Source organism: Leptosomus discolor, chromosome 2, assembly GCF_034619465.1.
Source record: "Leptosomus discolor isolate bLepDis1 chromosome 2, bLepDis1.hap2, whole genome shotgun sequence".
Taxonomy (NCBI): domain Eukaryota; kingdom Metazoa; phylum Chordata; class Aves; order Leptosomiformes; family Leptosomidae; genus Leptosomus; species Leptosomus discolor.
The window spans coordinates 126,958,349-126,984,447 of record NC_141392.1 but is presented as its reverse complement, the minus strand read 5'-3'; the positions used below and the strand labels follow the sequence as shown (position 1 = coordinate 126,984,447).

Sequence of the window (26,099 nt, the reverse complement as noted above, 5' to 3'; positions counted from 1 at the left end):
TTCCAGAGAGCTGTTCGGGCCTTTCTTTGCTTCCATGAAAATGCCACGCAGCAGAAAGCAAGAATTACGTTAAATCAGGTGGCACTTTGTTGTCAGTGTCATAGATTCATCGAATCATTAGGTTGGAAAAGATCTCTAGGATCATCAAGTCCAACCATCAACTCAACCCCACCCTGCCCACTAAACCACGTCCCAATATGCCACATCTACATGTTTTTTGAATTCCTCCGGGGACGGTGACTCCACCGCCTCCCTGGGCAGCCTGTGCCAATGTTGAGCCGCTCTTTCGGTAAAGGAATTTTTCCTCATGTCCAATCTAAACCTCCCGTGGCACAGCTTGAGGCCATTTGCTCTCGTCCTTCTCACCTGGAGGGAAGAGCTGAGCAAAAAATCGTTAACAGTGTGTGCGGCGTTAGGAGCAAACGGTTCTAATGAATTCTAATGACTTGTACTTCCTAAACTGCCGTACAAGGAATGATCGAGTTAATCAATAATGAATCTTGCTTTATTGCTTTTGCCAGTCAATGCCTTATCTGAGAGAAGCGACAAGACTGTCAGGCCAGGGGGGATGTTTTTAATTTTACAGTTTTATGCAGGCGTGTTTCATCAGCCGTTATTTACCATTTGGGGGGGGGGGGGGGGTTCAGTTAATAAACCGACACGGGGTTCCCTGTGGATTTGGTTGCTCTTCCTTTGTTACGATCCCTCTGGTTTACTTCAAGCAAATCTCTCTTAGAGCATCAAGGTCTTGACTGCAGTGCCTGCTGCCTGTGATGCCAGCCTGCCTGGCCCCCAGAAACGCTTTATGTTAACCTTTGCCTACAAACACCCACACAACTGTCGACCTTTACATCTCTCCTTAAAATTCCATCAGCATGCCTGTAAAATAATAATAGTAATAATAACAATTAATAATCAGAGGGATTGTGGTCAACCACTCTGTAGCGCAGTGTCACAGGATATCAGTAAGATTTTTCAGTTTCATCTGTTTCATGTATGTGTGACAGCCTTTGGTCCGTGCCTACCTTCATGTGTCGGTCCCGTGGCAGCTGTAAATCTTTGTCGTTCTCTTTGCACAAAGAAACACAAGCTGGACTGTTGGTGGGGTTCCTAAGCAATGTCAAAGAGACCAGTGATATCTGATATAAAATCTTACTAGTTTAGAAATTCCCCGGTGATGCAGCAAAGCTCAGCTTTAGAGTCAGCCACTGCGTCGCGTTCAGCGCGGAGCTGTGTAAACACGACAGGTGCCCCCTCAGAAACAACAGCAAAGACGACGGATGGGTATCATGCCGTCATCCCTGTTAATTCCCTCCCTAATTAAAAGTACCTTAATTCCAGGCATTATTATATGATAATTGAACAAATACTGACGATTATAACAGTGCTCATCAGTGCACCTGAAAAACACTGTCTTTTTCTGTTGTACGTGATGTGCCCACTGGTCCCTACCCAGCAAGCACTGGGGGAGGGTGGGAGGTGTTACCAGTTATGCTTTTGACACAGGTACGCTGTTAACTTCGCTGCTGGAGACCCTCACGTGTCCTGCGGCCCCGACTGAGCTGTCCTTCCCGAGGGCCAGGGAAGTCTTTCAGATTTTGGAATTTCAGGTGTCGGGCTTCAGCTCCGGACTCATCACTTCCAGACCTGACTGACGGAGCAGTCTGTCTTTTTTTTTTCTGGTTCTTTATTTTTTCTTCTGTCTTTTTTTTGTTGTTCGGTTGCCTGCTGTGACAGCCCTTAACCCTCCAGTGCAGCTTGCTTTTCCTGAGCTTTGCGTTTTCCGAGTCTCTGTGCTCTGATGGGAGCCAGTAAATGATGTTGCTTTGCCGCACGTCAGCAGTCTCAGCCAGGAGGACTGTTTAGAGCAGAAAGCAGCTTGGTAAATTTTGTTTACCGTTGCTTTTTTGTAAAGGACCCTTTACAGGGTGATTGTCCAGCACAGCAAAAAGCCTCCAGATTTAGTTCCTTTTATTTATTGAAGTTTTAGGCTTCTGAGATCTCAGAATTGTCCTGGTTTTGTTCTAGACCTTCATCAGCCAACTCTGAAAGACGACGAGCAAGTGATTAGACCTAGGTTTAATTGTGCTTTTCCTCAGGATGCCTGCTGATTGGTTTTCCTACTTAGGAAAACTGTTGACACAAAATAGCAGTGACTAATCTATTTCTTACTTCTCATTTTTAGACAAGATTACTCATATTTAGACAAGATTGCTGAGAATAGATGTGACAGCAACTTCGGTTACATCTGGCTCTCATAGGTTTTACTGCAGGTAGGAGGCAGGAGTTAATAAGAGTTAATACTAGTGATAGAGAGAAGTCAAGATCTTTGCTGATTTTATTAGAATTATGGCAATTACCCATAAAAGCATGTTTAGGAAAATGACGGGAAAAATCTAACAGCAGAGTATCATCCGTCCTGGGCTGGGCCAAAAAGCTGTTTAGCCCAGTATCTTGTTTCCAGTAGTGGCCAAAACTGGACACTTGGAGAGGGAGTCGCTCATGACAGAGGTGATATTCGTACCTAAACATGCTTTGAAAAAAATAAAGGAAGAGAAACAAGTGCTACGGCTGGAAAGCTCACACTTGTGATACCTTCCATAGAGGTGACTTAAGGTACTTTAGCTTCAGAATTAACTTTATGACATTTGTGTAAAAAAAAAAGATAATAATAAAATAAAATATGTGGGCGAGTAACTCGTGTCAAATGGCTCTGGAGTGACGGCATCTCTGCCTTGTTCTGGGAAGCCTTTATTCCTTCCTTCCCAGGTTTGCAGAGGACTCTCGTGATCCCGGTTTTCAAGCCCTCCGCAAACCTCTGCTGGGTATTTGTGTGCTGGTGGCGTCTGCCGCTGCCGCACGATGCTTCGGTACCCGACAGTGTCCCCTCTCTGGTTGGGGGCTGAATGAATTGAAGCCAAGGAGACCTCGACAGCAGAAATACCCAAAGCTGCGAGTTTCCTTCTGCGTGTCCCCGGCCGAAGGGACGCCCCCCTCCTTAGGGGCTTCTCCCCAGTACGGTGGTCAGGACGAGTCCTTGTCCTGGCTTTGAGCCCACAGTGCTGCTGTCACCTCGGGTACCCCTGGGCCTCCTCAGGCGGAGAGGGGCGGCGCTCCAGACGTCGCGGCTGAGTAAGTTAGCACCTGCCCAGTGCTAACCAGTCGCGTTCCAGGTAACTGCGCGGTTTGGTTTTGCCAAGGGCGCTGTCGTGGTTTTCAAGCTACTCAAAAGTTTATGCGGTGCCCGCCTTGGGCCTCGCGGGCGGAGTGGGAGTAGAGCTTTCCGATGGCTTGACTTATGCTCCCTGGTGTGGGCTGATCTCTGGCATCCCAGCCGCTTGGCTAGTGTCACTTTTCATAAGCATCGTGAAAAAAGAGGATTTAGGGGGGTTGATTTCTCAGCTTCTGTGGCTGCCACGTTTGTCCCAGCTCCCAGGTATCTGAAAGATTTCTCTTATTTCTCTGCTTGGTTTTAGGTGCTTTTCTTCCCAAGAGCACCCTAGGCTGACTGAATACACCGTAAATGTGTAACTTATCTGGATAAGTTAAACTTGAAAAATTTAACCTAACAAAACAGAAGAAGTTTTGAAGGGAAGTTGTTAGCTCTTCCTGATAGACATTGAAGTCCCTTTGGTGTTTTACTCTCTCAGCTACGTTGTGGGTGGGAGAGGAGTTACTTCTGAGTGCATCTTCTGAGTTTCTCTGCCCATGATGGTTTGGGGGTTTCTCCTGTCTCAGGTATCTGGGTAGTTATGTTTTCTGGTAAGATTATCAAGGCAGAGAAATCTCTCCCCAGTAGCTGATTCAAGAAAATTTGTTGTCTTTTCTGTTACGCTGATGGGCTGTAGCAGAAGCCGGCTATCATGAGCATCTTGGGAGGGGAGTTCAGTTACGCTCCTTTTCAACTAGCCGTTTTGGTGAATAAGGTGGACCTGCACTGAAAGTCTCATGAAAGCTGCTTTGTTACTCCAGTGGAATTGTGTTCATGGTTACAGCATCCTCCTGGTTTCACGACCAATACGATTTTTCTGTCAGGGTTATACAAGATAATACAGAGCTGTCTTGACAGAGGTATGGTTTTTGGAAAAGAGATTCCCTAAAAATGTATAAATGGTCTCAAGAAATTCTCTGGTCTGGGAAAGGCTTTATTGTACGTCATAAAGAAGACAGAATTGTGCTATTAGACATCTTTTAACCAGATGTTTGCATTTAATTTTTTTTCTTTGCCTTTATCACTGTTAGCAAGGATTTAGCTGGAAAATTGGGGACACTGGTATTTACGGAACTGGAACGAACTTGTGGCAATGTCTCGTAATGTTACTAAAACCAGATGGCAAATGGCGGTTTACACCCACTTTCTTGTTAGAAGGGTCATATAGAAGCAAAATTGTAATTAAGGGAAGAATCACCCTTCACTCAAAATAGACCCACATCGGTGAGCTTCTGGGGGACAGTGGAAGAGGCGCCCTCAGGTACAATTTGTTACTTCAAGTGGAACGAATTCTGTGAATGCTCGTGCTGTTGCGTGCGTCTCGTGGACGGTGAGTCTGCGCGTGCTGTCCCCGCCGGTCGCTGTGCTCCGACAGCACGCTCCGCTGCGAGCCTGCCTCGTCCCCCCGCTGCCACGCGGCACCGCGGGCTTCGCTTCCCCTCCCCAAAAAGTGTCGGGAAGCCGAGGTGGCATCGGTTGCGTCTGAGGGCACGGGGTTTAGGGAAAGCGTTTGTCCCCCTCGAAGGAAAAACCGCCGCTAACGCACCCGGGAACGGCGGAGCCAGTCGTTGCCAACACATAGGGTTTGGGTGCCGTCGCTGCTTCTCTCGCAGCTGCGCTGCAGTTTGGCGCTGTGCGTGGCAGGAGAAAGCAAAGCTGACGGGTGGGTCTTCAGGAGAAAAGGGGGAGCTTTGCCGTGTCGAGGTGGACAGAGCATCCCTTGCATTCGGTCAGGGAGAAGTAAGCAGGGAGGTGAAGGGGCAGAGGGGAAGCGCTGTTAATTAACTGCTCGTCGCCGCAGGATGTATTTGTGTGTCCACGAGCAAAATGAATGGCTTGCGAGCGTGCCGCGGCGGGGCACGTCTGCCGGCCCTCCAGCGCGTTACCGTCCTCTTTCTGCTGCTTTGTACAGCCAGAGGTTCCTTTTCTAAAGAAGCACGTTCAGTGAATGGCTTGTGACTGAATCATTTCTTGGTATAATGCCATATTTAGAACAACACTAACTTTAAAACAGGCAGCGTAATTACTTCGGGGCAAATCCGTCCTGGGCGAGAACTGAAGCGCCCTTGCGTTCCGACCCTGCCTGGAGAAGGAGCTCGGTGAGGCGAGCAGGGGATATCTTCTGTGTGATTGTGTAGGTTTGACATCCAGGCGGGGTTTTTTTTTTTTAGTGGTTGTTTGATTCTCTGGATTGCTGGGCTCTGAAAATTGTTAAATGAAACAAGGTAGTGAGTCTTAGGGCAATTCCTGGTGTTCACACATCGGGAAGAGGAGCAGGCTCCGTGCCTGGGAAGTCAGCAAAGGCAAAAGCCGCCAACGCTGTCGGGTCAAACGCCTTCTGCACCGCGGCACTGCGGGAAACTGAAGTTGGCAGGAATTAATCTCCATATTATCTGCAGTAGATCTTCCTGAAAGTGAATGCAAACATGATGGCAAATCCAAACCTGTGAAGAATTCAATCTGCAAGCGCGCAGAAAAGCGTGGTGTTTCTCTCCGTGGTGATCCGCACAGCTCCTGTGTGGTCTAATGGGCAAACTCCGCTTTTGACTCTGCGGGACGACCCTGCCCTTTTTTGCCAGTCTCATTTTAAAGGGTGATGGATGTGTTTGGATCTCGCTGGCAGTTAACGGAGGCAAATACTGATTCTGTGATAGTAGCTGCTGGGGTTCTTCTCTCCCAGCAGCTTGAATTCGCCAGCAGAGTCCCGTGTGGCTCCTCATGTCATAGAATTATAGACTGGTTTGGGTTGGAAGGGACCTTAAAGACCACCCAGTCCCACCCCCCTGCCATGGGCAGGGACACCTCCCACCAGACCAGGTCGCTCCCAGCCCCATCCAGCCTGGCCTGGAGCCCTGCCAGGGAGGGGGCAGCCACGGCTGCTCTGGGTGACCTGTTCCTCCCACTCCCTGCACAGCCACAAGCACACGAAGCCTTGGGTGGCTGCGGCAGGGTGGAACTGAGAAACTTTCAGGGTTTAAAAACGCAAATAATGGGAGCATCAGTCCGTGGTTGTATTTTATAGGTTGTATTTATGTAGCGAGGAACACGAGGCTCTATCAATGTGGGTTTTTCCAGCTAACTTTAACTTATTGAAATAAAACCCAAACAGATGGTGCATGTGGTTATTGTATAAATGATCACTTGTTATAATAAATCTTTGCTTAATTTCTTTAAACATTTCAAATAATTGCCCTAATTCGAATGATTCCTACATTTTCTTGTACTGTTGGACAATACCAAAGGCAGTTACGTGCTCACAAATGTTAGTGTTATCTTCATTTTAGTGTGACACATGAGCTGTGAACAGCAGTTGTAGAGTAGACCAAGCTCCTCCAGTGTCTTTGTGCAGAGCAATTCTGCTGCTGCTCTTTGACCTGGTGTTGTCACAGAGGAGAGCTCTGTCCTTTTTCCTTGTGTTGGGTTTGTTTCCTTTTGGGTTTTTTGATATTTTTTTTTTAAATCACTAACTGGAATAAATATTTCTATTTTAGTCCTCCTCGGCCTCTGACTAACATGAATGACACCATGGTGACCCACATGTCCTCTGGAGCACCTACACCAACAAAAAGGTACGCTGCCTTGCGCTATTGGTGTTTTATTTCTGTGAGAGGTAAAAAAAATATGGAGTGTGAGTTTTGTATCATTAGGACTCTTCTAATGTACTTTAGATAACGCTACCACTTCAAAATGTGTATGCAGCATTCAGAATGTACAGAGTTGGTTGCAGTGCTTCATTTTGTTCTCACTGAAGAGTGATCTTCTTCTGTTGGAATAGATGTTATTGGGTGAGCATGGCTGAGGAAACCTCTAAAAAGCGCTGAAGAGATTTTTGTTTTCCTTTTTAAATAGAGCATTACTTCCAAAGCTGTTCTGAGAAAGGCTGGTCTTGTTGTATCATAGGCTCCTCTGCTCGCAAACAATTGCTCTGCTCTGCTGCAGCCGTTTCACAGAATGAGGATTCTGCGTGGCCGTTGTTGGCGCTGGTTCTCCACACCAGGCACAGCTGCGCTGCCCAAGTCCTTTCGAGTTGCCCGTGTCTGCTGGAGGCATTTTGGTTTGAGTTGAATTTGGGGTTACATTTACTTAGTTATATATATGTAAATTACTGTACGGCTGTACGTATGTAAACATGCAAAAAACCCAGCTGAATCACGCGTTTGCACTTTCCTTCCTTGTTAAGATACGTCAGGGAGAACAGCAAAGTGGTGCCCTGGAGATTCACTTCCCCAGAGCTGTGAATGAATAAATGTTCCCTGCAGGGAGCGAGAAACAAACTGTCACTGTTCTAGTGACAAGGTGGAACTCAAGAGGCAAGCCAGGTCCCTCGTGTGCAGCAGCAGTCCTTCAAACAGCGCTGAGCAAAGCTCCGCGTGCTTTCTTTCTACTTTCCTTGGCAAAATCAGTCCGTTATGTACGCGGGGCTGAAGTGGCTGTGTTAAAGTTCTTTCTAAATCTGTCTGTAAGTCATTCTGTAAGTGTCTGCAAACAAAGTGCAATACACTGCGTGGCTTCAAATACGGGATGTGGTGGAGTCTTCATCACGGGCGGTTTTTTAAGATACAATTGGGCAAGGTGTTAGATCATAGAATCACAAAAAGGGTTGGGTTGGAAGGGCCCTTAGAGACCATCCAGTCCAACCCCCTGCCGTGGGCACGGACGCCTTCCACTAGCCCAGGTTGCTCAAAGCCCCATCCAGCCTGGCCTTGAGCACTGCCAGGGATCCTATCCAGGCTCCCCTTCCCATGAAGAGGTTGGACCAGATGATCTTGTGAGATCCTTTCCAACCTGGGCTGTGCTGTGATTCCATGAAATAGGCCTTTTGCTGCATTAGGTGTGAAGAGGCTGACAGAGCAGACAGCTCCCAAAGCCGGTGCTTTACAGAGCATTCATGTCCTTAAGCAACATGACCCGTAACACCTTCTCGTTTGTTGGGTTGCAAGCAACCTTGTGGGCAAGGTCTTTTGCATTGTCTCTGCTTTTAACCTCTGTTGGGGTTCCAAGTTTGTCTGCTGTAGCACAGACCACAATTATCTTCAAATTTCTGTCAGAGCAGATCCTGCTTTAGGCACGGATGTCCTCTGTGCACACAGGCTTGAAACATTTCCTGAGGAGCAGGGCCTGCCAGGTTCTCCTGCAGCTTCTTCATCCTCTGGCGTAAAAGGCCTTGCAGAACGACTGCCAGTTCTGACCCAGGAGCAACAGCTAATGTGGGTGGTGATCCCCTAGTTCCTTGGTTCTTACTTCTTTGTTTAACCACCTTTTCCCATTTTCTTAATCCAAACTGGATTATTCACATTTTAAAAAATCTCTTAATACCACAGTCATCAAGACCACCTCAGCTGTCTGGCAGGGGGAGCTTCCTGGTGCCATCCTGTCGTGTTCTGGCTCACCAGCATTTCACCTCTTTCCAGTATGTGATGAGTTTCTGTGCTGGTCCATGGGCATGATAGGTGCCTTTTTGTCTCATGGAATAACGTAGTCCCAGGAACCCTTCATTCCTCCGCTTCTTTCCAGTCAGAGCTTTATTTCTTTCTCAGCTTGGGTCTCCTGAATTATCTATAAAAACCACGTCTGATCTGGAAGAAGGGGGCAGTGAAGCTTGAGTCAAGATTATCCACAGCAAGTATCTTGTGCTCGTTGTCCTTACCTTCTTCCAACATTTCTTTTTGGTGTGGGATGGCCAGAACTGCACCTAATAGTCAAATCTGAGCCCACTTTGGTGTTCCAGTCCCATGCTCTTCTGCCTGCGGGAGCTGCAGGGATCCACGTACCTCTTGTGAGCAGAGACTGTCCCAAAGGCACACGACTAAAGAAATCTTTCTCTTCACTGATGTGGGCAAGGATATGCATAGATCTGGATTTGATCACAAGAATCCCAGGAATACTGGATATAGAAACTGCAGCGATCAAGGGAAACATAAATAGCTTTTCAACAGCGCTACCAAGATTAGCGTTTTGACTAAAGAGAAAACGACAGAATCAGCAACAGGGCTTTGGAGTCAGCAACACCCTTTGGCTTGGAGCATTTTTGTATTTAAAAAGGAGCAAGGTCTTTGTTGCTGTCTGTTGTCCAGGACTCGACCAGGCAGACCGAAGATAATCCAGGAATAAAGACTTGGAGAAGTCAGACCTGTTTGGACATGAGGCACGTCACCTGCCTCTGCGCACCCTGGAATCGTCAGCTGCCAAGACTTGCTTGAAAAGTTCCTCGTGAGAATCAGTTCTCACTTGCTAACTCAGGCCTCGTACATCTGTAGAAGGGAGCTGAGCAGGACCATCAAAAAAGACTCGATGGTAGTGGAAACGTCAGGATAGGCTCCTTCAGCCGTCGGGGACGGTCCCTGATCACGGTTGCTGGCGAACAACGTACCAGTTGATTGCAAGCAGCTCGTATTTTGAAAAACACGCAAGTAACTGTGGGTCACTGCCCGTTTGAAAGCTCAGAACTTCTCTGTACTCTGAGGCACGAGCCGTTCCCTCAGCGATGCCAAGGCTGCACTGAGGTAGCTCAGGAAGACCTCTACAGCGCGTGTACTCTACAGATACCATCCCCAGCGAAGGCTAAGAAAAGAAGTTGGAATAAACACGGAACAAACACCGAAGAAACAACCTGACTCTGCGAAACGATCGCTGTGTCATCCTCTGTCTACAGTTTGCTCTTCCTGGGAGGCGAGACGTTCGCAGGAGTGTGGAATGGCACTAGACCAGTCCAGAACCGATCTTTAGGAAGCCAGAAATCACCTTACTTTCAAGCATCATCTTTAGTCAGGCACCATGAGAACTCATAGGCAGCGAATACACGGTAGGTGTCATCGTCTGTGGTCACCGTACCTGTATTAGTACCCGCCTCTGACCAAGGTCCGGGCTCATCCCTCTTCAAGGATCCCACTCCCAGATTTCTGTTACGAAAGGTTACCTCATCTAGCAGATTCTGCACGAGTTCAAGGAAGGAGTCTGCTTCTCTCTGTGCTTGCTTATTCCAAAGAAGGAAAGAGGTGTTTATCTTTTCCTGGACCTGGGGGGACAGACAGGCTGCCTGAGGTTCAGGTGGTGATGTTTGCCTCTGTCATTCCAGCTCCTCAGGCTCTCGGCTTGCAGAACACATACTTCTCCATAACCGCTCAGCAAGCCCCTGGGGATGTACCTGAGGCTCGCAGTGGGACCCAAACTCATCTCTCAAAACAGAATTAGTTCTGATGTAGCCCAGACCAGGACAGCTATTGTCATTCAGGCTCTGCTCAGTGCCTTTGTTCTTTGCAAAACACCTAGTTGTGGTGGCTACGTACACCCGTCCGAGTCTAACCAGGGTTGGTTTGGCTTTAGTCACGTCATAATGAGAAATACAGGTCTTCCTCAGAGGTGCTCTGCTCAGCTGAGGTTCTACAAGGAGCCATCAGTGAAAGCCACTTCAGATTACAGCATTTGTGTGATCCAGGCTGTTTCCGTCTCTGCGAGGCTGGCCTGCTGGCGCTGAACTACACCGAAAAGTACCTCAAAGTAGCACAGATTACCTTAATCGGGCTGAGCCCACGCATACCAAAGAAATGCTGCTTTACCAGGCTTTGCTTGATGCTACTAAAACTTTGGCTCAGGTCGAGTATAGATGTTTCAAAAAGAATATGGAAACGCTGCAAAATCAATTAAGAGAGCGCTATAGAAATATCAAAAAGCTGGAAAGGCTAAAGGAGCGTTATCTGTTTAGTTAATTAAGGACGGCAGAGATGTGGTTTGATGGCTGGGTTACAAATATTTATAGATGGAATTATAGCCTGTAGCAGGGGGGTTAGCTTTGCTAAAGGGTGTATGCCCAGAAGGGCATTGCAAGGCCCTCCAACCTCTGCGTGAGCTCTGCGTGCGGCTGGTCAGACTGGGTGGTTACAGAATCTGGGGGTTTAGTGGTTAAGCACAAAAGCTAGAATACTTGTCTCTCACCTGAGCTTGGAAGAGACCCTGTGTCTGTCTCAGCAAATGCCCGTCCATGTATGTTGTCTCTGAGTATTTTGAGACTTTTAGGGCACTGGCTGAACCACTGAATACGCCAAAGCATTCTTGGGTCGTCTCTCATCTAGGTTGTCAGGGCATACAGGCACGTGTCTGTGTTTTCTTGTATCCTCCGTTTCTTTAAAGCTGGAAAATGTCCAGGTGCCAGGAGCTAGTAGTGGAGTGAGGTACGGAGGAGAATCGGGATTTTCCCCTTTAAAAATTTCTTATATTTCTATTTTCTCCATTCGCACATGTCTGATTACAGTGTTTTCCCCAAGATTTATTGCCGTTACTATGGCTCTAGGTTAATCCATGATGTAAAAGATCATTGCTGACTAAAATTAAGGGCCTCATTTCCCTGGCTGGAGGCGCCGTCACATCTTGGCAGCGCGGAATAAAGACAGCAGGGTCGCTGGGCTTGCTTTGTGGGACCTGGATGGGGTTCGGTTCTGCATTTTAACGTGCCAAAGCTCTTCAAACTGGCCACTTTTCTGTGGCTTGGCTTCTTTTTGAATTTGTTCCTAAAGTTAACTGTATTTCATATACCTGGAATAAATGATGGATGAAAATGTTAACAGTTACACGTTTGCCTGTCTGACACAAATTCATCCTGAAAACAGGAAGGGTAGGGCTCAGCACTTCTGTGAATGTCCTCAGTGCTGAAAAGGAAAGAGCATCAGCAAAGCCCAATAGCATTTGTTAGAAATAAATTTGATTTCTGTGACAGTGATATTATAGTAGGAGCAAAAGGTAGTATCCTGCCTGAATCCTTTCCATCCTGAAGAGCATTGTACGTTTGTTTATGCCTCCATCACACTTTCTTCCTTCAGGCTAACAGATTCCAGCTTCCACCAGTAGACTGATCCAAGAGGAAGGTTTTTTGTTCTGCTTTGCTTTCTTTCCCCCGAAGATGGAGCAAATATGGATCGATGTCACTGAGGGCAAAGTTGGAAGGAACATACATGGGTTTGCTGGAAAAAGAGAACTCCTGCAATTTTTTAATTGCTTCCACATACTATTAGGGAGCTGCTGTTCACAGGGCTTCCTATAGATATAGAGCCCAATGCAGCTGCCTGGGTAGGTATAGCTGCCGCAGAACCTCAGTGGAAGTCCGTGCCTATAGTTTGAAGAGCCTTTTTCACGTCCTTCCTAGTAATGTTTTTAACAAGAGAAGCAATTTAGTGGATTGCGCTAAATCATTTGTGAAAACCAGCTTTGTTCTAGTTGTAATCGGTTCGTCACAGCTGCACACGCGAAGGGTTTGGGTCTCTCTAGGAGGCCCTCGGGTTTTCTGCTGCGCCCCTGGGCTTCTCTGCGACCAGAGCTAGTGCAGAGCTGGGCTCTGTGCCCCGGCTCCTCCGCACTGAGCTCTGCCCAACAGAGGAGAGCCAGCCTGTGTCCAGAAAATACGTTCTCACCCGTGGAAGAGAGGCTGAAATCAGTAACTCTTGCTGTGGGAGAGTGAGAGGCTTCTCTTGCTTCTGCTTGACAGCTCTGGCCTCGAGAAACCGAGGCAGCGAGTTGGCTGCTGGAGGTGAGCAGGCAGTCCTCAGTCCAGGGGAAGAAAGGCTGTGGGCAGCAGGTCGAGGGAGGGGATTGTGCCCCTCTGCTCCGCTCTGGTGAGACCCCCCTGCAGGGCTGCGTCCAGCTCTGGGGGCACCAGCACAAGACAGACACGGACCTGCTGGAGCGGGTCCAGAGGAGGGACATGAAGATGCTGAGGGGGCTGGAGCAGCTTCCTGTGAGGACAGGCTGGGAGAGGTGGGGGTGTTCAGCCTGGAGAGGAGAAGGCTCCGGGGAGACCTTAGAGCAGCCTGGCAGGGCTGAAAGGGGGTGCCAAAAGGCAGGACGGGGCCAGCTGCACTTTGGAGCTTCTCGCTCCTCCAGGGCGCCATGAGCGCCGCCGTTCAGGATGGAAACCCCTTGTTGTGACTTCCTGCTGTTAAAAACATGAAAATAACCTCCCTTTGACAGCTGCTTTGTTGGGAGTAGGGCTGAGCTGAAAACCAGGATTTTAATGCCTGAGCTCACTTTTCTTGTGAACTAAAACGTGAAGATGAAACAAACCGAAGGAGCCCTCGTCAACGCTCCTCTGCAGCCCGGGCACATCTCTCAGAGGAACCTCTAGCGCTTCCAGCCTCCTCATTGTCCAGTTCCAGTGGGAAAATATCCAGAGGGGCAATGAACCCTTCAGATCCCACCGTTTCAGTAACTGTATTTTGCATGAGGCAGGGAGCTTTCCGTCGTCTCTAAAATGCTGTAGACAGAATGAGGTCAGAAAAAGTTTTTTTCTAGTAAGCAGAGAGTTCTGGGCACAGAAGCGTAGCTGCGGCCACGCTCAGCTGTGGATTTTTTTCGCGTTTACGTATGTAACATTACAATTCCGGTATTTTTCATCTTGCAAAACTTAAGCTTCCAAACGAAACAGCCGATTGATTCAGTGGCATGTTTGCATTTGATGGTGGTGTGTCAGATGTGGGAGACCAATGTTCCGTACATTTATGGAGCCATTTACCAGGAGGAAATTTCAGTGCAACCTTGCCTGTATTTGCTGCCTATGATACAACAAAACACAGTATTTCTCTGACCTTTCCAGCCAAGGAGCCTTTCTAAATAAATGGAGATGGTTGCGTCTCTTCTGCGAGACTAGGCCAAGCCCATTAAATGTTATTTGTTTCAGCTGATTTATTTTAAATTACTTCAGGAACAGATTTTTTTATTTCTTTCTGTTGTGGTCGACGCGCACTGTTCTTCTTTCAGTGATTCTGTTCCCAACGCCAACCTGTCCACAGTTAGGTTAATGACCTGCACTTCCCTCTTTGAATACCCTTCTGCATCGCTTGTGTTCCCAGCAGCCCTGGTCAGCCTGTGGGTCGTACAGCAGCTTTTACATTGCGGATCCATGGTAGCATTTAAATAAACATTTCCCATCAGTCTTGTTAACGTATAGACTGTGGGAAAAGATGGATGGATCATTCTGTGTTTTTTCCTAAAAGACTCGTACATGTCTCTGTTGCCCTATAAATGTGTTAAGAGTGACAACCATCTCGACCGCTCCGCTGCCTACAGCGGAGACGATTTCTCCCAAGCTCGCTGCAGTAGGCTCCCTCCGCACTTGGTGTGCACAAATCAACCCTCCTGCAGGGTGACAGAGCAGACCCGATTTAGCCGTCCAAGCACTTTAAGACAAGAACAGTCTGGCAATGCCATTTTTCTTTCCCGTTGACGTAAAGGCGGTGCAGACAGCTAGCTCGTGCTAAGAAGCCCCCAGCAATGTGTGCTTAGGGAGGCAGAAGGTCCTCGTTTGCACTGAGAAGGGTCTTTAAAATCGAAATCCTTTTTAACAACCCCGCCTGTAAAAGCAGTCACCATATTTCCTACCTATAACACAACAAAATATTGCATTCTCTGATTTCTAAGGAGCCTGCGGACTGTAGACGTTGCGTTTGGTCAGGCAAAACGTGTTCTTGCAGCCTAAAAAGAAAATTATTTGCAACTTGAGAACTGAAGTTGAGAGGGATACGATGTCACCTGCCCTGACAACATTCAAAAGCCTTCTTTTTTCCTATCTGAGACGTTTTATTTGCACTAACACTGGCTTGGATTTTTTTCAGTCTCCTGCCCCTAAGGTCACGGGTTACCTGACTTTCCAGTCCCTCGTACTCCTGCTGCCTTTATTTTTGTTTGTCCTCGTTTAACTCTGCTGTCTCCAGTGCCATTGATTTACCCCCCTGAGTTCTGTCCTTCTCTGGGGTTGCAAATGGATGCGCAACTGGGTACTTTCCAGCTTTTTGATGAGACCTCCAGAAACTTCCCTCTGCCATCTGCTCCGCGTTGATGTATTTCATATCTGTGTCATTGATGCTGGCCCTTGGTTTTTTTAAGTTCTATAACCCAGAGTGATTTTTATTTGCTTGCCTACCTTGATTTATCTTCTGACAATTTCCAATGTGCCTTTTTTCTCCTTTGTTCCCATGTCCACATTCATCTCTCTGACATTTCCTTCTAGCTGCCCAGTCACCAATTCCACCTGAAAGTGACTGAAACTACAGTTATTGTCCGCTCTGCCATGTTTCTTTGACGCAGGTGGAGTACATTTGTTTTCTTATCTCCTGCTTCTTAGACCCGTGTGACCTCTAGAGATCCTAGATCCATTTTAGCCATAGTTTCAGCCACAAAAAAGGTTTTGGGGAAAAGAGTTCAATGGCATGAGCCTGGGTGGATGTTGGCGCTGTCTGAATTGCTGTTCGAGATACAGCCGGGGCGGTTAGGCGTGTTTGCACCACAATACCTTATGTATGGCTACGTCATACCCAAATAGGCTGTCTTTCTAGAAAAGGGATAAAAATACCTCTTTGTCTAGAGACAAGAGAGATCCCAGCTCACATGAACCTTGCTCAGTGAAGATGTGACAATACTTCACAGCAAGATGGGAAGAGAAAGGGACAGCAAGGAGGAAGGAAGGGTGAGGACGAGGGCCTGCATAATGCATCAGTCTTACGATTTCAAACGAAAAATCTGTGTTTCGGTACCCATTATTTAGACTGATACCTAGATGCCTGTAGGTATTTCTTTTTAACCTGTAGTTTCAAATCCTCTGGGTGCAATTGTATGTCTGTGGGATGTGGGTTACGAGGAAGATGCGTTAGGTGAGAGTGTGGAGAGTTTGATGGGGAGGAGAAAACGGTCAGAAAGCATCTGCAAGGGGAATAGCTGGGACCTTTATACACTGCTCAAGTGGCTATAAAATTCAAGATCAAGAGGAAAATACTTGAATAAAATATAAAAGAAATCTTGGGTTTGGAACCTGGCTGTGAAAGGCGTCTCTCTCTTGCTGATGCTCTCGGGCCAGTGCTGACCTTGGCGGGTGTGCTGGGCCCGCGCCCTGCGCTCACCCTGCGCCTCGTGGGACTGCTGGGTGGGAGCACGAGGCACGGGACCTGCGGGCAAGAGATCTGTGCTTAATCCTGACGCTGCTTTGATGGCCTCTCCGAACCGATCTGTGTTGTGGAAGCTTCGCTCTACCTTTACACCACTTCTCACATCAGCTGCTCTCACCTCTGCTGCGGTTTTTTGCTTTCTCCGGTAGTGCTGCTTCAGGTTGCCTTGTGTGTGCTGCCACTGAAGTCATCGCTCTCTTTCGTCCCAGTTCATGGTGGGTTTTCCAATAGCTTTGTTGCAGCCCAACTGCTGCCGCAGGACGGCTGGGTCCAGCAGAGCAGTGGTGATAACAACGCCATGCCGGAGGGGCAGGGGATGGGGAGGAAGACAGTCCGTCAGCAGCACCCTGCAGGCAGAGCAGAGCTCAGAGGGTTCGGATTTGCTCTCGATCACCTTTCTCATCACATTCAAACACTTAGTTTCTTTTTCACTCCATTTTACCTACACTTTTTTTTTTTTCCCTAGCTGCCTGATCTTTGTCTTCTCCAAGATTTCTCAGCCTAGTTCACCTCAGTGTTTGTCCTACAAAGTCACAGAAATCACAGACCTGCTCAGGTTGGAAGGGACCTCTTGAGATCATCTGCTCCAAGCCCTGCTCAGGCAGGGTCAGCTGGAGGAGGCTGCCCAGGACCATGCCCAGTTGGGTTTTTAGTATCTCCACAGAGGGAGGCTCTGCAGCCTCTCTGGGCAACCTGTGCCAGTGTTTGACCACCCTCACTGTAAAAAAGTGGGGGGTTGTATTCAGGAGGGATTGCTGATTTTGTGCCCGTTGCCGCTGGTCCTGTCGCTGGGCACCGCTGAGAAGAGCCGGGTTCCCTCTTCATTCCCTCCCTGCGGGCACTTAGGGACACGGATTTAGTGATCCCCCTGAGCCCTCTCTGCTCCAGGCTGAGCCGTCCCAGCTCCCGCAGCTCCCATAGCAGAGACACTCCAGTCCTTCAGCATCTTGGTGGCCCCTGGCTGGAGACTCTCTCCAGTCTGCCCACGTCTCTCTTGGACTGGGGAGAACTGGACCCATCACTCCAGGGGTGGCCTCACCAGTGCTGAGCAGAGGGGAAGGTTCCCCTCCCTCAGCCTGCTGGCAACACCATGATGCTGACACTTTCAGTTTTGTTCAAGTCGAGCGTTTTCAGACTTCCACATGTTTGGTATAAGTTTCCTGATTGAGATTTTGATGGGTTTTTAAAGTAACTTAGCAGCAGCATACATAGACACATGCAAATTTAGCTTTTATCACAGCTCAATACAATACAATCGATACTCAAGCTCAGGTTTTATCACTGCTGTCCTTCTGCAGCCCCTTTCCTGGCTCCTCATTCCTCCCTGTCCTGTGTCTGCTTTAAATTCAAGTGTTACGAGATCCTGTTTTTTCCCTGTATTCTCTGCTTTAATGAGACTGTCCGGCACGCTGCTGCTGTTGGACTGATGACATTTCCCTGTATAATCATACTGTGTGATTTTCAGCTTGGACGTATGCCCTGTCATCTTCCCTGCGTGTGATAGCTGGAGGTAGGGGTCTGGAGAAGTGAAAAGGTTGGTTAGAGCGTTCAAGGCATGTGCTGGCTTCCCCATGACTTTGTGTCTTTAGGTCGGATTCCATCACTGGCTGAACAGAGCGCTGCTGGTCAGCCAGGGGCAGAGCTTTGATTCAGAAATGACTGTGCTAAATTTCATCGTCTGTATTATGCAGCGATTGGTGGTAATCACCCTTTTTTGACCTTAACATCTATTTAAATCCGTCATGGGGGAGAGTAATGTGACAGAAAACAAGAGAGCCCTCTAGATGACATCCTGGCAGCTCTTTCAGAAGCTCTCTCCCTTCTCAGTAGCCAGAGCAGCAGCATGCAATTCTGTAAAGATTCACAAAGTTGTAAGCCAGCATAATAGAAGTTTGCAGGGATTTCTTGCTGTAAATTACAGGATTTAAAATAAATTGTCTATTTTACTTGGCTTTCCTGGTAGATTTTCGGAACAGAAATTCGTTTAAGACACCAAAAGCACCATTTAAATACTTTAGTAATGTATTGAGTTGCTTATAAAGCTGCAGAGCCAAGTCTTGGTGTGTAAAATTTGGGGCAGGAGCCAATGAACCTTTCAAACCCCGCTCTGACTGACGTGCAGTTTCGTGTTAGAGCCCCAGCTGACTGAGCACCCAGACCCAAACCGTCACCCCTGGGACAAGGGCGAGTGTCGTGCAGCTCCGTGCCAATTCCTCTGACCTCATTCTTCTCTTCCCACTTAATATTGCTTCCCTTCTTCCCTCAGAAGGAGCGTGGTTCACGTTACTTCTTGCTGTCTTTTGACTGTTGCTCTGCACGGCGTGGCCTGGTTTTGCACATGGTGGCTGTTGTTAGGTGGAAAGCGTGGGAAACATACGGCAAAATTATGTTTTAATGCTGATGTTCTACTCACGTAAAAAAAGAAAGGAGAAAGGAGAGGGGGTGGCGTTGGGGTGTCAAGAGGCAACGTTGCTGTTCCTCTGCTCTCAGGCTATATAAAGAAGTATTTTTGCTGCAATACGTGTCTGAAAATCAAAGGGATACCTTCAGATTCCCAAATATGTTATAAAACAATCGGTCCGTACCCACGTAGAGGGGTAGGGGATAAAAATATCTGACACGTCTATGTGGAGAACAAATCATGTCAAAGAATGGAAATTGGGTGGTTCTGCCTGGGTGGGTGGCCTCGTGAAGGAGGGGGAAGCACTAATTTAAAATGTATTGACTCATAAAGCTTTTGACACTACCCCATATGGTATTTTCATAAATAAACTAGGTAAATGTGGACTGGTTGAAACTACTGTTACGTGGGTGCAACACCAGTAGAAGAATTGCAGTCAGAGAAAGAAAATTATCAATATTTTCCCACCAAAGAGGGAGCACATGCCAGGTGGGATCCCAGGGGGTCAGTTCCCAGTTGAGCGTTACGGGGTTGATGTCTTGCGCAATGAAATAGGCAGCAGGCGCACGTGAAGGTCGTACTGGCGCGGTGCAAGGGAGGTTCTCCAGAGGGCACACCCCTGATTCAGAAGTGTCCTGTACATCAATGAGGTGAAATTCATAAAGACAGCTTCGCGCGGCAGAAAATAAAGTAAAAGGCAGGAATAAGTCGTAGAGAATGACCGACCAGACGGGCCTGTTGCTGAAGAGTGTCTGGGGAAGGGGAGCGGGTTAGGAGCTGAATGCAAATCCACAAAGCTCCCCCACCAAAGGAGATGGTGACGCGCTTGGGGGTTGTCGTCGCTGGAGCGCCGTGTCCGGGACAGCTCCAGCAGTGACTCGGTAGCGGTGGCCTCCACCCGAGGTGCTCGCTTGCCTGTCGGGCAGCAGAGCGGAGAAGGCTGTAGGCAGATTGCGAATCCAGAAGCAGGTGATGGTACTGAGAGCTTGACCTTGCGGAGAAGGAGGGTCTTCTGCTCTGGCGGGACTCTTACAGCTGTCCCTGGGGGCCAGGGCTTGGTGAGAGGACTCGGCGTCCGCCCGGGGAGCGGGGAGGAGAAGCACCAGGTTGGGTTCTCAGCACCGGGCGTTTCAGGTGAGTGGTGGAAACTGTCGGGCTAGAGGCTTGTTAAGTGCCGGGGCTCCGTTTCGGGCCAGGTGACGCCGTACAGCGGGGCGCTTTCTGAGAACCGTTTGGGGAGACGCCTGCTGTCTCATCCGTTTGATCCCCTTTGAGGAGAGGCGTGGGCTGGAGACCTCTGAGGTCCTTTCCATGTCACAGTTCTAATGAATTAATTACCAGGCCGTAGAGCCGGTCTGATTTTCTTTAATTTAACACACATCTCAGTGTGTTAAAGGAAACAACTTCAACAGGAGACTGAACACCCACGTGCTGTTCACTAGCAACATGGCTTGAGCAACATGGAGAAGCGATTCCGAAGTTTTCTTTGTTTTCATTTTGCTTAAAATGATTTAACAGACTCATCCAAATTCACGATTGGCTTTGGGCTACTCCAAAATTGCCTTTTGCCACGTACGAGTGATTCACTGGGAAAAATAAAGAATAGAGAAGTGAGGGTCAGAACTGCACCTGTCAAGGCCAGAGAGGAGAATTTGTTCTAATCAGTACATGCAATTTTGAGAGCGTCCTTGGGAGCTGTTACTCGGTGGCTGATGACCAAGAGCTGTGTCATGGTTGTGTGGTGCCGCAGGGCTGGGTGAAGCTCGGGTCTGGTGAGATGTGGCGTTCAGCAAGGAGCCAGGGGGGATGAAGAAGGATGGAGCTGGGCTGTGATGAGCAAGCAGAGGTATGACAGGGCTTTTTCTCCTCCAAAGACGTGAAATGCCTCAGGACAGGTTTAAGTCAATGCTAACCCAGGGTATCTGATAGCCTTCCGAAATACGGAATGCCCGCACTTAAACCTCAAAACACCAGAAATGTATGGGTTAAGGGTTATACACATTTAAACCTCTGAAAGGAAGGGAATACAGCCTGAGGATGGGGTGGGGAGAGGGAAGGAGGCGAGTCAGCAGCCTTGGGGTGTGATGTGGAGAGACGAGAAACCGTCTGGGAGCAGGGAGGCAGCGATCTCCTCCCCGGCTCAGCCCAAGTGATGCCCAGCTCAGCCCAGGCGATGCCCAGCTCAGCCCAGGAGATGCCCAGCTCAGCCCAAGCGATGCCCAGCTCGGCCCAGGCGATGCCCAGCTCAGCCCAGGCGATGCCCAACTCAGGCCAAGTGATGCCCAGCTCAGCCCAGGCGGTGCCCAGCTCAGCCCAGGCGGTGCCCAGCTCAGTCCAGAAGGTCACACACCTTGCCCAGTGTTCCCAGCGTGTCCGTGGCCGTGCAGCAAACCCCTGCTGGCGAAGCGGGGCGCGCAGCAGCGGGCGGCACCGGGAGCGGTGCGGGTGCAGGGGTGTTCCTGAGGCACCGGTTGCTGCAGGACAGCGAGAGGAGGCAGGCTGGGGGCATTGCAGGTTGGGTTACGTGCAGCAGGGAGCATTGCTGGGTGGGGTGGGGAAGCAGAGGGACCCACCAAACCGCTGTGCACCTTAACTGAGGCCAGCATGAAATGAATTTTGAAGATATGGGTGTATAGGCTGGGTTTGTGATTTCTTTCCCTACCCTGTCAGTAGCGCTGTCGTGTATTGCTTCTACTTTTTGCTGCTGCTTAGCTGTAAATGAGTGTGCTACGGCTGCTGGGAGCGCGCACGGGCTGCTCTGCAAACATCCAGGAGGCATTACACTGGCACAGCTCACAGAGAATTAAGCTTGTCTAGAGTTCTCTCAGGCTTTCCCAGAGGAGCTGCGTTCAGTAGAAGGCAAGGCCAAGTTAGAGGTGCGTGTCAGCAGAACCTGAGCTCTGCTGTCTTGGAGCCATGAGCCAGCACTGCCGCCGTGGCTCTGCTTTAGGGGACAAGCGCCGTCTGCTTTCTGCGAATAGAGCAGCACGTTCAGCCAGGAAGGTACTGGGACAGTGGAGACCAGCGTAATGCCTTTTCTTTGAACCATGAAGCTTGTGTTTACGCGAGTTTTGCAGATCAGGATTAGCTGCACTTGCTTTTATACGTTTTAATGCTGCTTGTGCTCTGTGAAAGCACCACGTGTACCTCCAAGATTTGCACAATACCCCGCTGCAAGCCCCAGAGTGCCACCGAGCCCTCCGCTCTCTCCTGCCCGCCACGCTTGGGCGTTCTCCTCGACGAGGAAATACCCGGAGTTGACACAGCCCGCCAAACCCGGCGGTGGACTGATGCATCTGCTTCCTTTGGGGACAGGCTGATCAGGAGCCGTGGCCTTCCCTGCCCGTGACCCTCTTTCTCCAGCTCTCCTCTAGATCAGAATCCCGATCCGACTGTATCTTTGCTCTTCCCGTTGTCCCGTGCCGCTGCCCCTCACGAAGGAAGGCAGCCGGAGGGGTTCCTGCTAGCTCGGAGCCATCCTGGCGGGAGGCAGAGAGGAGGCCGCCAGCATGTCCCTGAATTCTGCGGTTTGTGGGTTTTTGGAGGTTTGGAGGCTGCTGAGCAGTGTCCTGGAGGGGGCTGGGGTCCCACCGGGAGAGCTTGCCTGTGTTCTTTTTCTTCCCAAACCAGGAATGCTAATCGTTGTTAAAGCTGTTGCCACTTTGAGTTAAAAGCGTGGTCGTTTCTGCTGGGCTTTTTCCTTTTCGAAAGAGCATTCATAATGAGTGATAATGAGAAAGGTCCTGGAATCTTAATTGTTGTGGTTGCAGCAGTGCGATGCCACGCAATTTTAGCGTATCTAAAATAAAGCTTTTCAGCACTTGCCAGTAGTCAGGCTTCACGAAGTGCAGATTGCTTAAAAATTCCTCTGTGCAGTGGTTAATGTTAAGTCTCTTTCTTATTACAAACCCATCATTACAAAGGTTGCTCCTTGCCCAGAGGGGCTGACGTGGGTAATTCCGTTTTACCTCTTTTTCATAAGGTCTTATTCTGCTTCTGGCAAACTTCTCTGACATGTTGCTGCGCATAAGAGAGAAGAAAAAAGTTTGTATGTCTAAAAAATGTGAACTCTGTTTTCATAGTATCAGGCTATTGATGCTGAGAGCAATAAACGCCAAGTTTCCAAAAGCTTCCGAAGCAAATACTTCCTGGACGTGTGTGGAGACGGAATTAACTGCAGGTTATAAATTGAAAGAGCAGCTTGAGTACCTGACAGAGGGATGAAAAACGCCGTTTCTTGCACACTTGTGTTTTAGGAAGAAATGCATATTATGCTGAAATATGTTCGAGAATCATTTTTTAGGTAACAGCCTGATCTCATACCTGCACGGGACTTTTCATCTCCCAGCAGAGCGCGGTGTTTTCTCTACGCCTGCACCATGTCGTGTGGCGGAACAGCAGCCTGGAGTCCTGGAGGCAAAACTTGACGTGAACACGGAGGAAATGTAGCATAGCAGAGCTGGCGTGCCGCTCTCTGGGGCTGGAGAAGAAAATGTTGCTGCCTTTGTGCGCAGCGCCCGCGATGAAAAAAGAAGCGTGTTGCTGTATTCTCTCAGGGTTTGGGGGATGCTGCTGTCACAAGCGTGGTAGAAACCAGCACATTTTAATTGGACCATATAAAGAAATAGTTGTTTATGTGGGATTGCCGCTGACAAATATTCCTTGCATTCCATCTCTATTCACAGAAATACTCAAAACTATACTGGCTTTCCTTTTATGAGCCTCGAAACAAAAAAAAATGTTTTTTTAATGAATCCCTGTTAGAGGGTAATTCTGTTGATACCAGCCACTGATTTTTTAGGGTTTTTTATCACTTTCCTCGTATTTTTGTCTGCTGGACCTGCCTTATGAAAGAGAAGAGACTGGACGCTTTCAGTTCTGCTTGTAGGCATGGTAACCAAGCGGCAGCCCCAGGCGGTCTGGGGTCTTTTCGGAGCGGTTTGACAGCAGAAGGGTAAGTTCTGCCCCGGCTGGGGGCTCCAGTGCCCCCAGCCGCCATGGCAGGCTGGTCCCAGGGGCTCCCTGCAGGCCGCGGATCCCGGTGGGACCGTCACCGCTGCCGCCGGAGCCTGCCCGGTGCTGTGGGTGTGATGTTCAGGGCGGCCCCGCTCCCCCCGAGGGACAGCGGGCTGGGGGGGGGCTCCGCAGCTGTGCTCCTTGCGTGTCTGGGTACCCAAATGTTTCCCTAATCTGTGTTTTCATCTGTAACTGCAGGCGGTGTCCTTTCCACGTGACTCACGGAAACAAATTTCAGTTTTAATTACTCATCTCTTTGTTTTCATTTTTTGACTGTTTGTTTCGTTAACATTCATTGATGATTTATTTGCTTTGTTATTTATGTTCTGTTTTGTTTGCTCTCTTTTGCCTTCATTGCCACTAGGTTACAGTGCAACCCGGACACTGCCGGCCGCGTGGCTGACGAGCACGCACTGATAGCAACCTACGTGAACCGGCTGCAGAGCGGGGCACGGTTAGTGTTAGGGGAGCGGGCCTGGAGCAGGGACGGGTACAGGAACGCTGCTTCCTCTGGGGACTGATGTTCCCATCCAAGGTATTCGGCCTCCCTTGGCAGATAGAGGGAAACGTATTTAGCGTTCTCTGAAATCTTCTGAAAACGCACAAATATGTACGTGTGCGTGCCTGCGCTCACAGGCAGGCGCAGGGGGAACATCGGATAGGGAGGGATTGATGTGTGGCCGTTCCCACCCTATCGCCTTCGCTCCGTTGCAGCAGCCCTCTCATGAACTGATTCCATCCCCCCAAACGGGTTAGGGAATTTCTCTCTCCATGACCATTCTGGAATTTCCTCTTTTACTGGCAGGAGACTGTCTGTTTTCATAGAATCACAGAAGGGTTTGGGTTGGAAGGGACCTTAAGGACCATCCAATTCCACCCCCCAGCCATGGGCAGGGACACCTCCCACCAGACCAGGCTGCTCCCAGCCCCATCCAGCCTGGCCTGGAGCCCTGCCAGGGAGGGGGCAGCCACAGCCCCTCTGGGCAACCTGGGCCAGGGTCTCGCCACCCTCACAGGGAAGAATTTCTTCCTAATCTCTAATCTAAATCTCCCCTCTTTCTGTTCCAAACTGTTGCCCCCTGCCCTATCTCTCCCCTCCCTGATCCAGAGTCCCTCCCCACCTCTCCTGCAGCCCCTTTCAGCCCTGCCAGGCCGCTCTAAGGTCTCCCCGAAGCCTTCTCCTCTCCAGGCTGAACACCCCCACCTCTCTCAGCCTGTCCTCACAGGGAGCTGCTCCAGCCCCTCAGCATCTTTGTGGCCTCCTCTGGACCCACTCGAGCAGGTCCGTGTCTGTCTTGTGCTGGTGCCCCCAGAGCTGGACGCAGCCCTGCAGGGGGGTCTCACCAGAGCGGAGCAGAGGGGCAGAATCCCCTCCCTCGACCTGCTGCCCACGCTGCTCTGGGTGCAGCCCAGGATACGGTTGGATTTCTGGGCTGCGAGCACCCATTGCTGGGTCATGTTGAGCTTCTCACCCACCAGCACCCCAAGTCCTTCTCCCCAGGGCTGCTCTCCATCCACGCATCCCCCAGCCTGTATCTGTGCTTGGGATTGCCCTGACCCAGGGGCAGGACCTTGCACTTGGCCTTGTTGAACTCCATGAGGTTTGCACGGTCCCACCTCTCCAGCCTATCCAGGAGCCTCTGGATGGCCGCCCTTCCCTCCGGTGTGTCCACCGCACCACACACCTTGGTGTCATCAGCAAACCTGCTGAGGGGGCACTCGATCCCACTGTCCATGTCACCAACAGAGGTGTTAAACAGCACCTGTCCCAATACCGACTCCCGAGGAATGTCACTCATCACTGGTGTCCACGGTCTTCCACCTTAAATTTTTTCACAGCCAGCTCATACCCCTCAGTTCTTGTGCCAGCACTGTCCTATAACTCTTAACTGTTCTCCCTACGGCTTTCACCTTCCCACCCCAAACACAGTCACAGACAGATGTCCTGTCCTGTCATCATCTTTGTTGCCTGGGCTAAGCAAGCAAGCTCTTTCAGTCCCATCAACATGACCTGCTTAACATGGCTGTTGCTTTCTGTGCCTTTCTAAAAAATGCTAATGCTTTGAAGAATTAATTTCTTTTATCTCAGCTGTAGTATCTGTGCACATTTATATTTCATGTCTGTGTCTATGTAGAGAAATTTTACCCTAAAGCCCCAAAATGCAGCTCCCATTTCATCACAGGACATAGCCGGAAGGTTTTTTGTATTCCACTTTTGGACCTAATTAAATTATGCCTTTACAGAGCCAGAGCTGTGCTGGAACGGAAAAGGAGGTTTAGTGACCTGCAGGCTATATGTAAAGGCCTTGCACTATCCCTGAATAATACGTTGAGAGTCCTGTTTCATCGCTCTGTCATGTCGAAATTTGTATTCTGCTGCTGTATGGATGAAGTGCGTTCTGGCTGGCTAGATCTCTGGGGAAAGTCAGGGGTTTTTTCTTGGTAGTGAATCACTGTTGTCTGCTGTCACCTGCTATGAACTGGAAGCCCGTAATATTGTCCGCAAGACAGTAAAACCCAAGGAATTTCAGACTCTCACCTTCTCTCA

The 26,099-nt window shown here is 49.3% G+C and overlaps 1 protein-coding gene across 1 annotated transcript in view; it reads left to right on the top strand.

The window, feature by feature from the left end:
• The window catches only part of DTNB (dystrobrevin beta), a 184,683-nt gene that overhangs the window by 72,403 nt on the left and 86,181 nt on the right, over positions 1-26,099 (top strand). Inside the window, exons 9-11 of the mRNA XM_086461751.1 lie at positions 6,703-6,780; positions 23,916-24,041; positions 24,831-24,833. Coding sequence (XP_086317877.1) covers positions 6,703-6,780; positions 23,916-24,041; positions 24,831-24,833 — 207 coding nt within the window. The remainder of the gene's footprint in view (positions 1-6,702; positions 6,781-23,915; positions 24,042-24,830; positions 24,834-26,099) is intronic.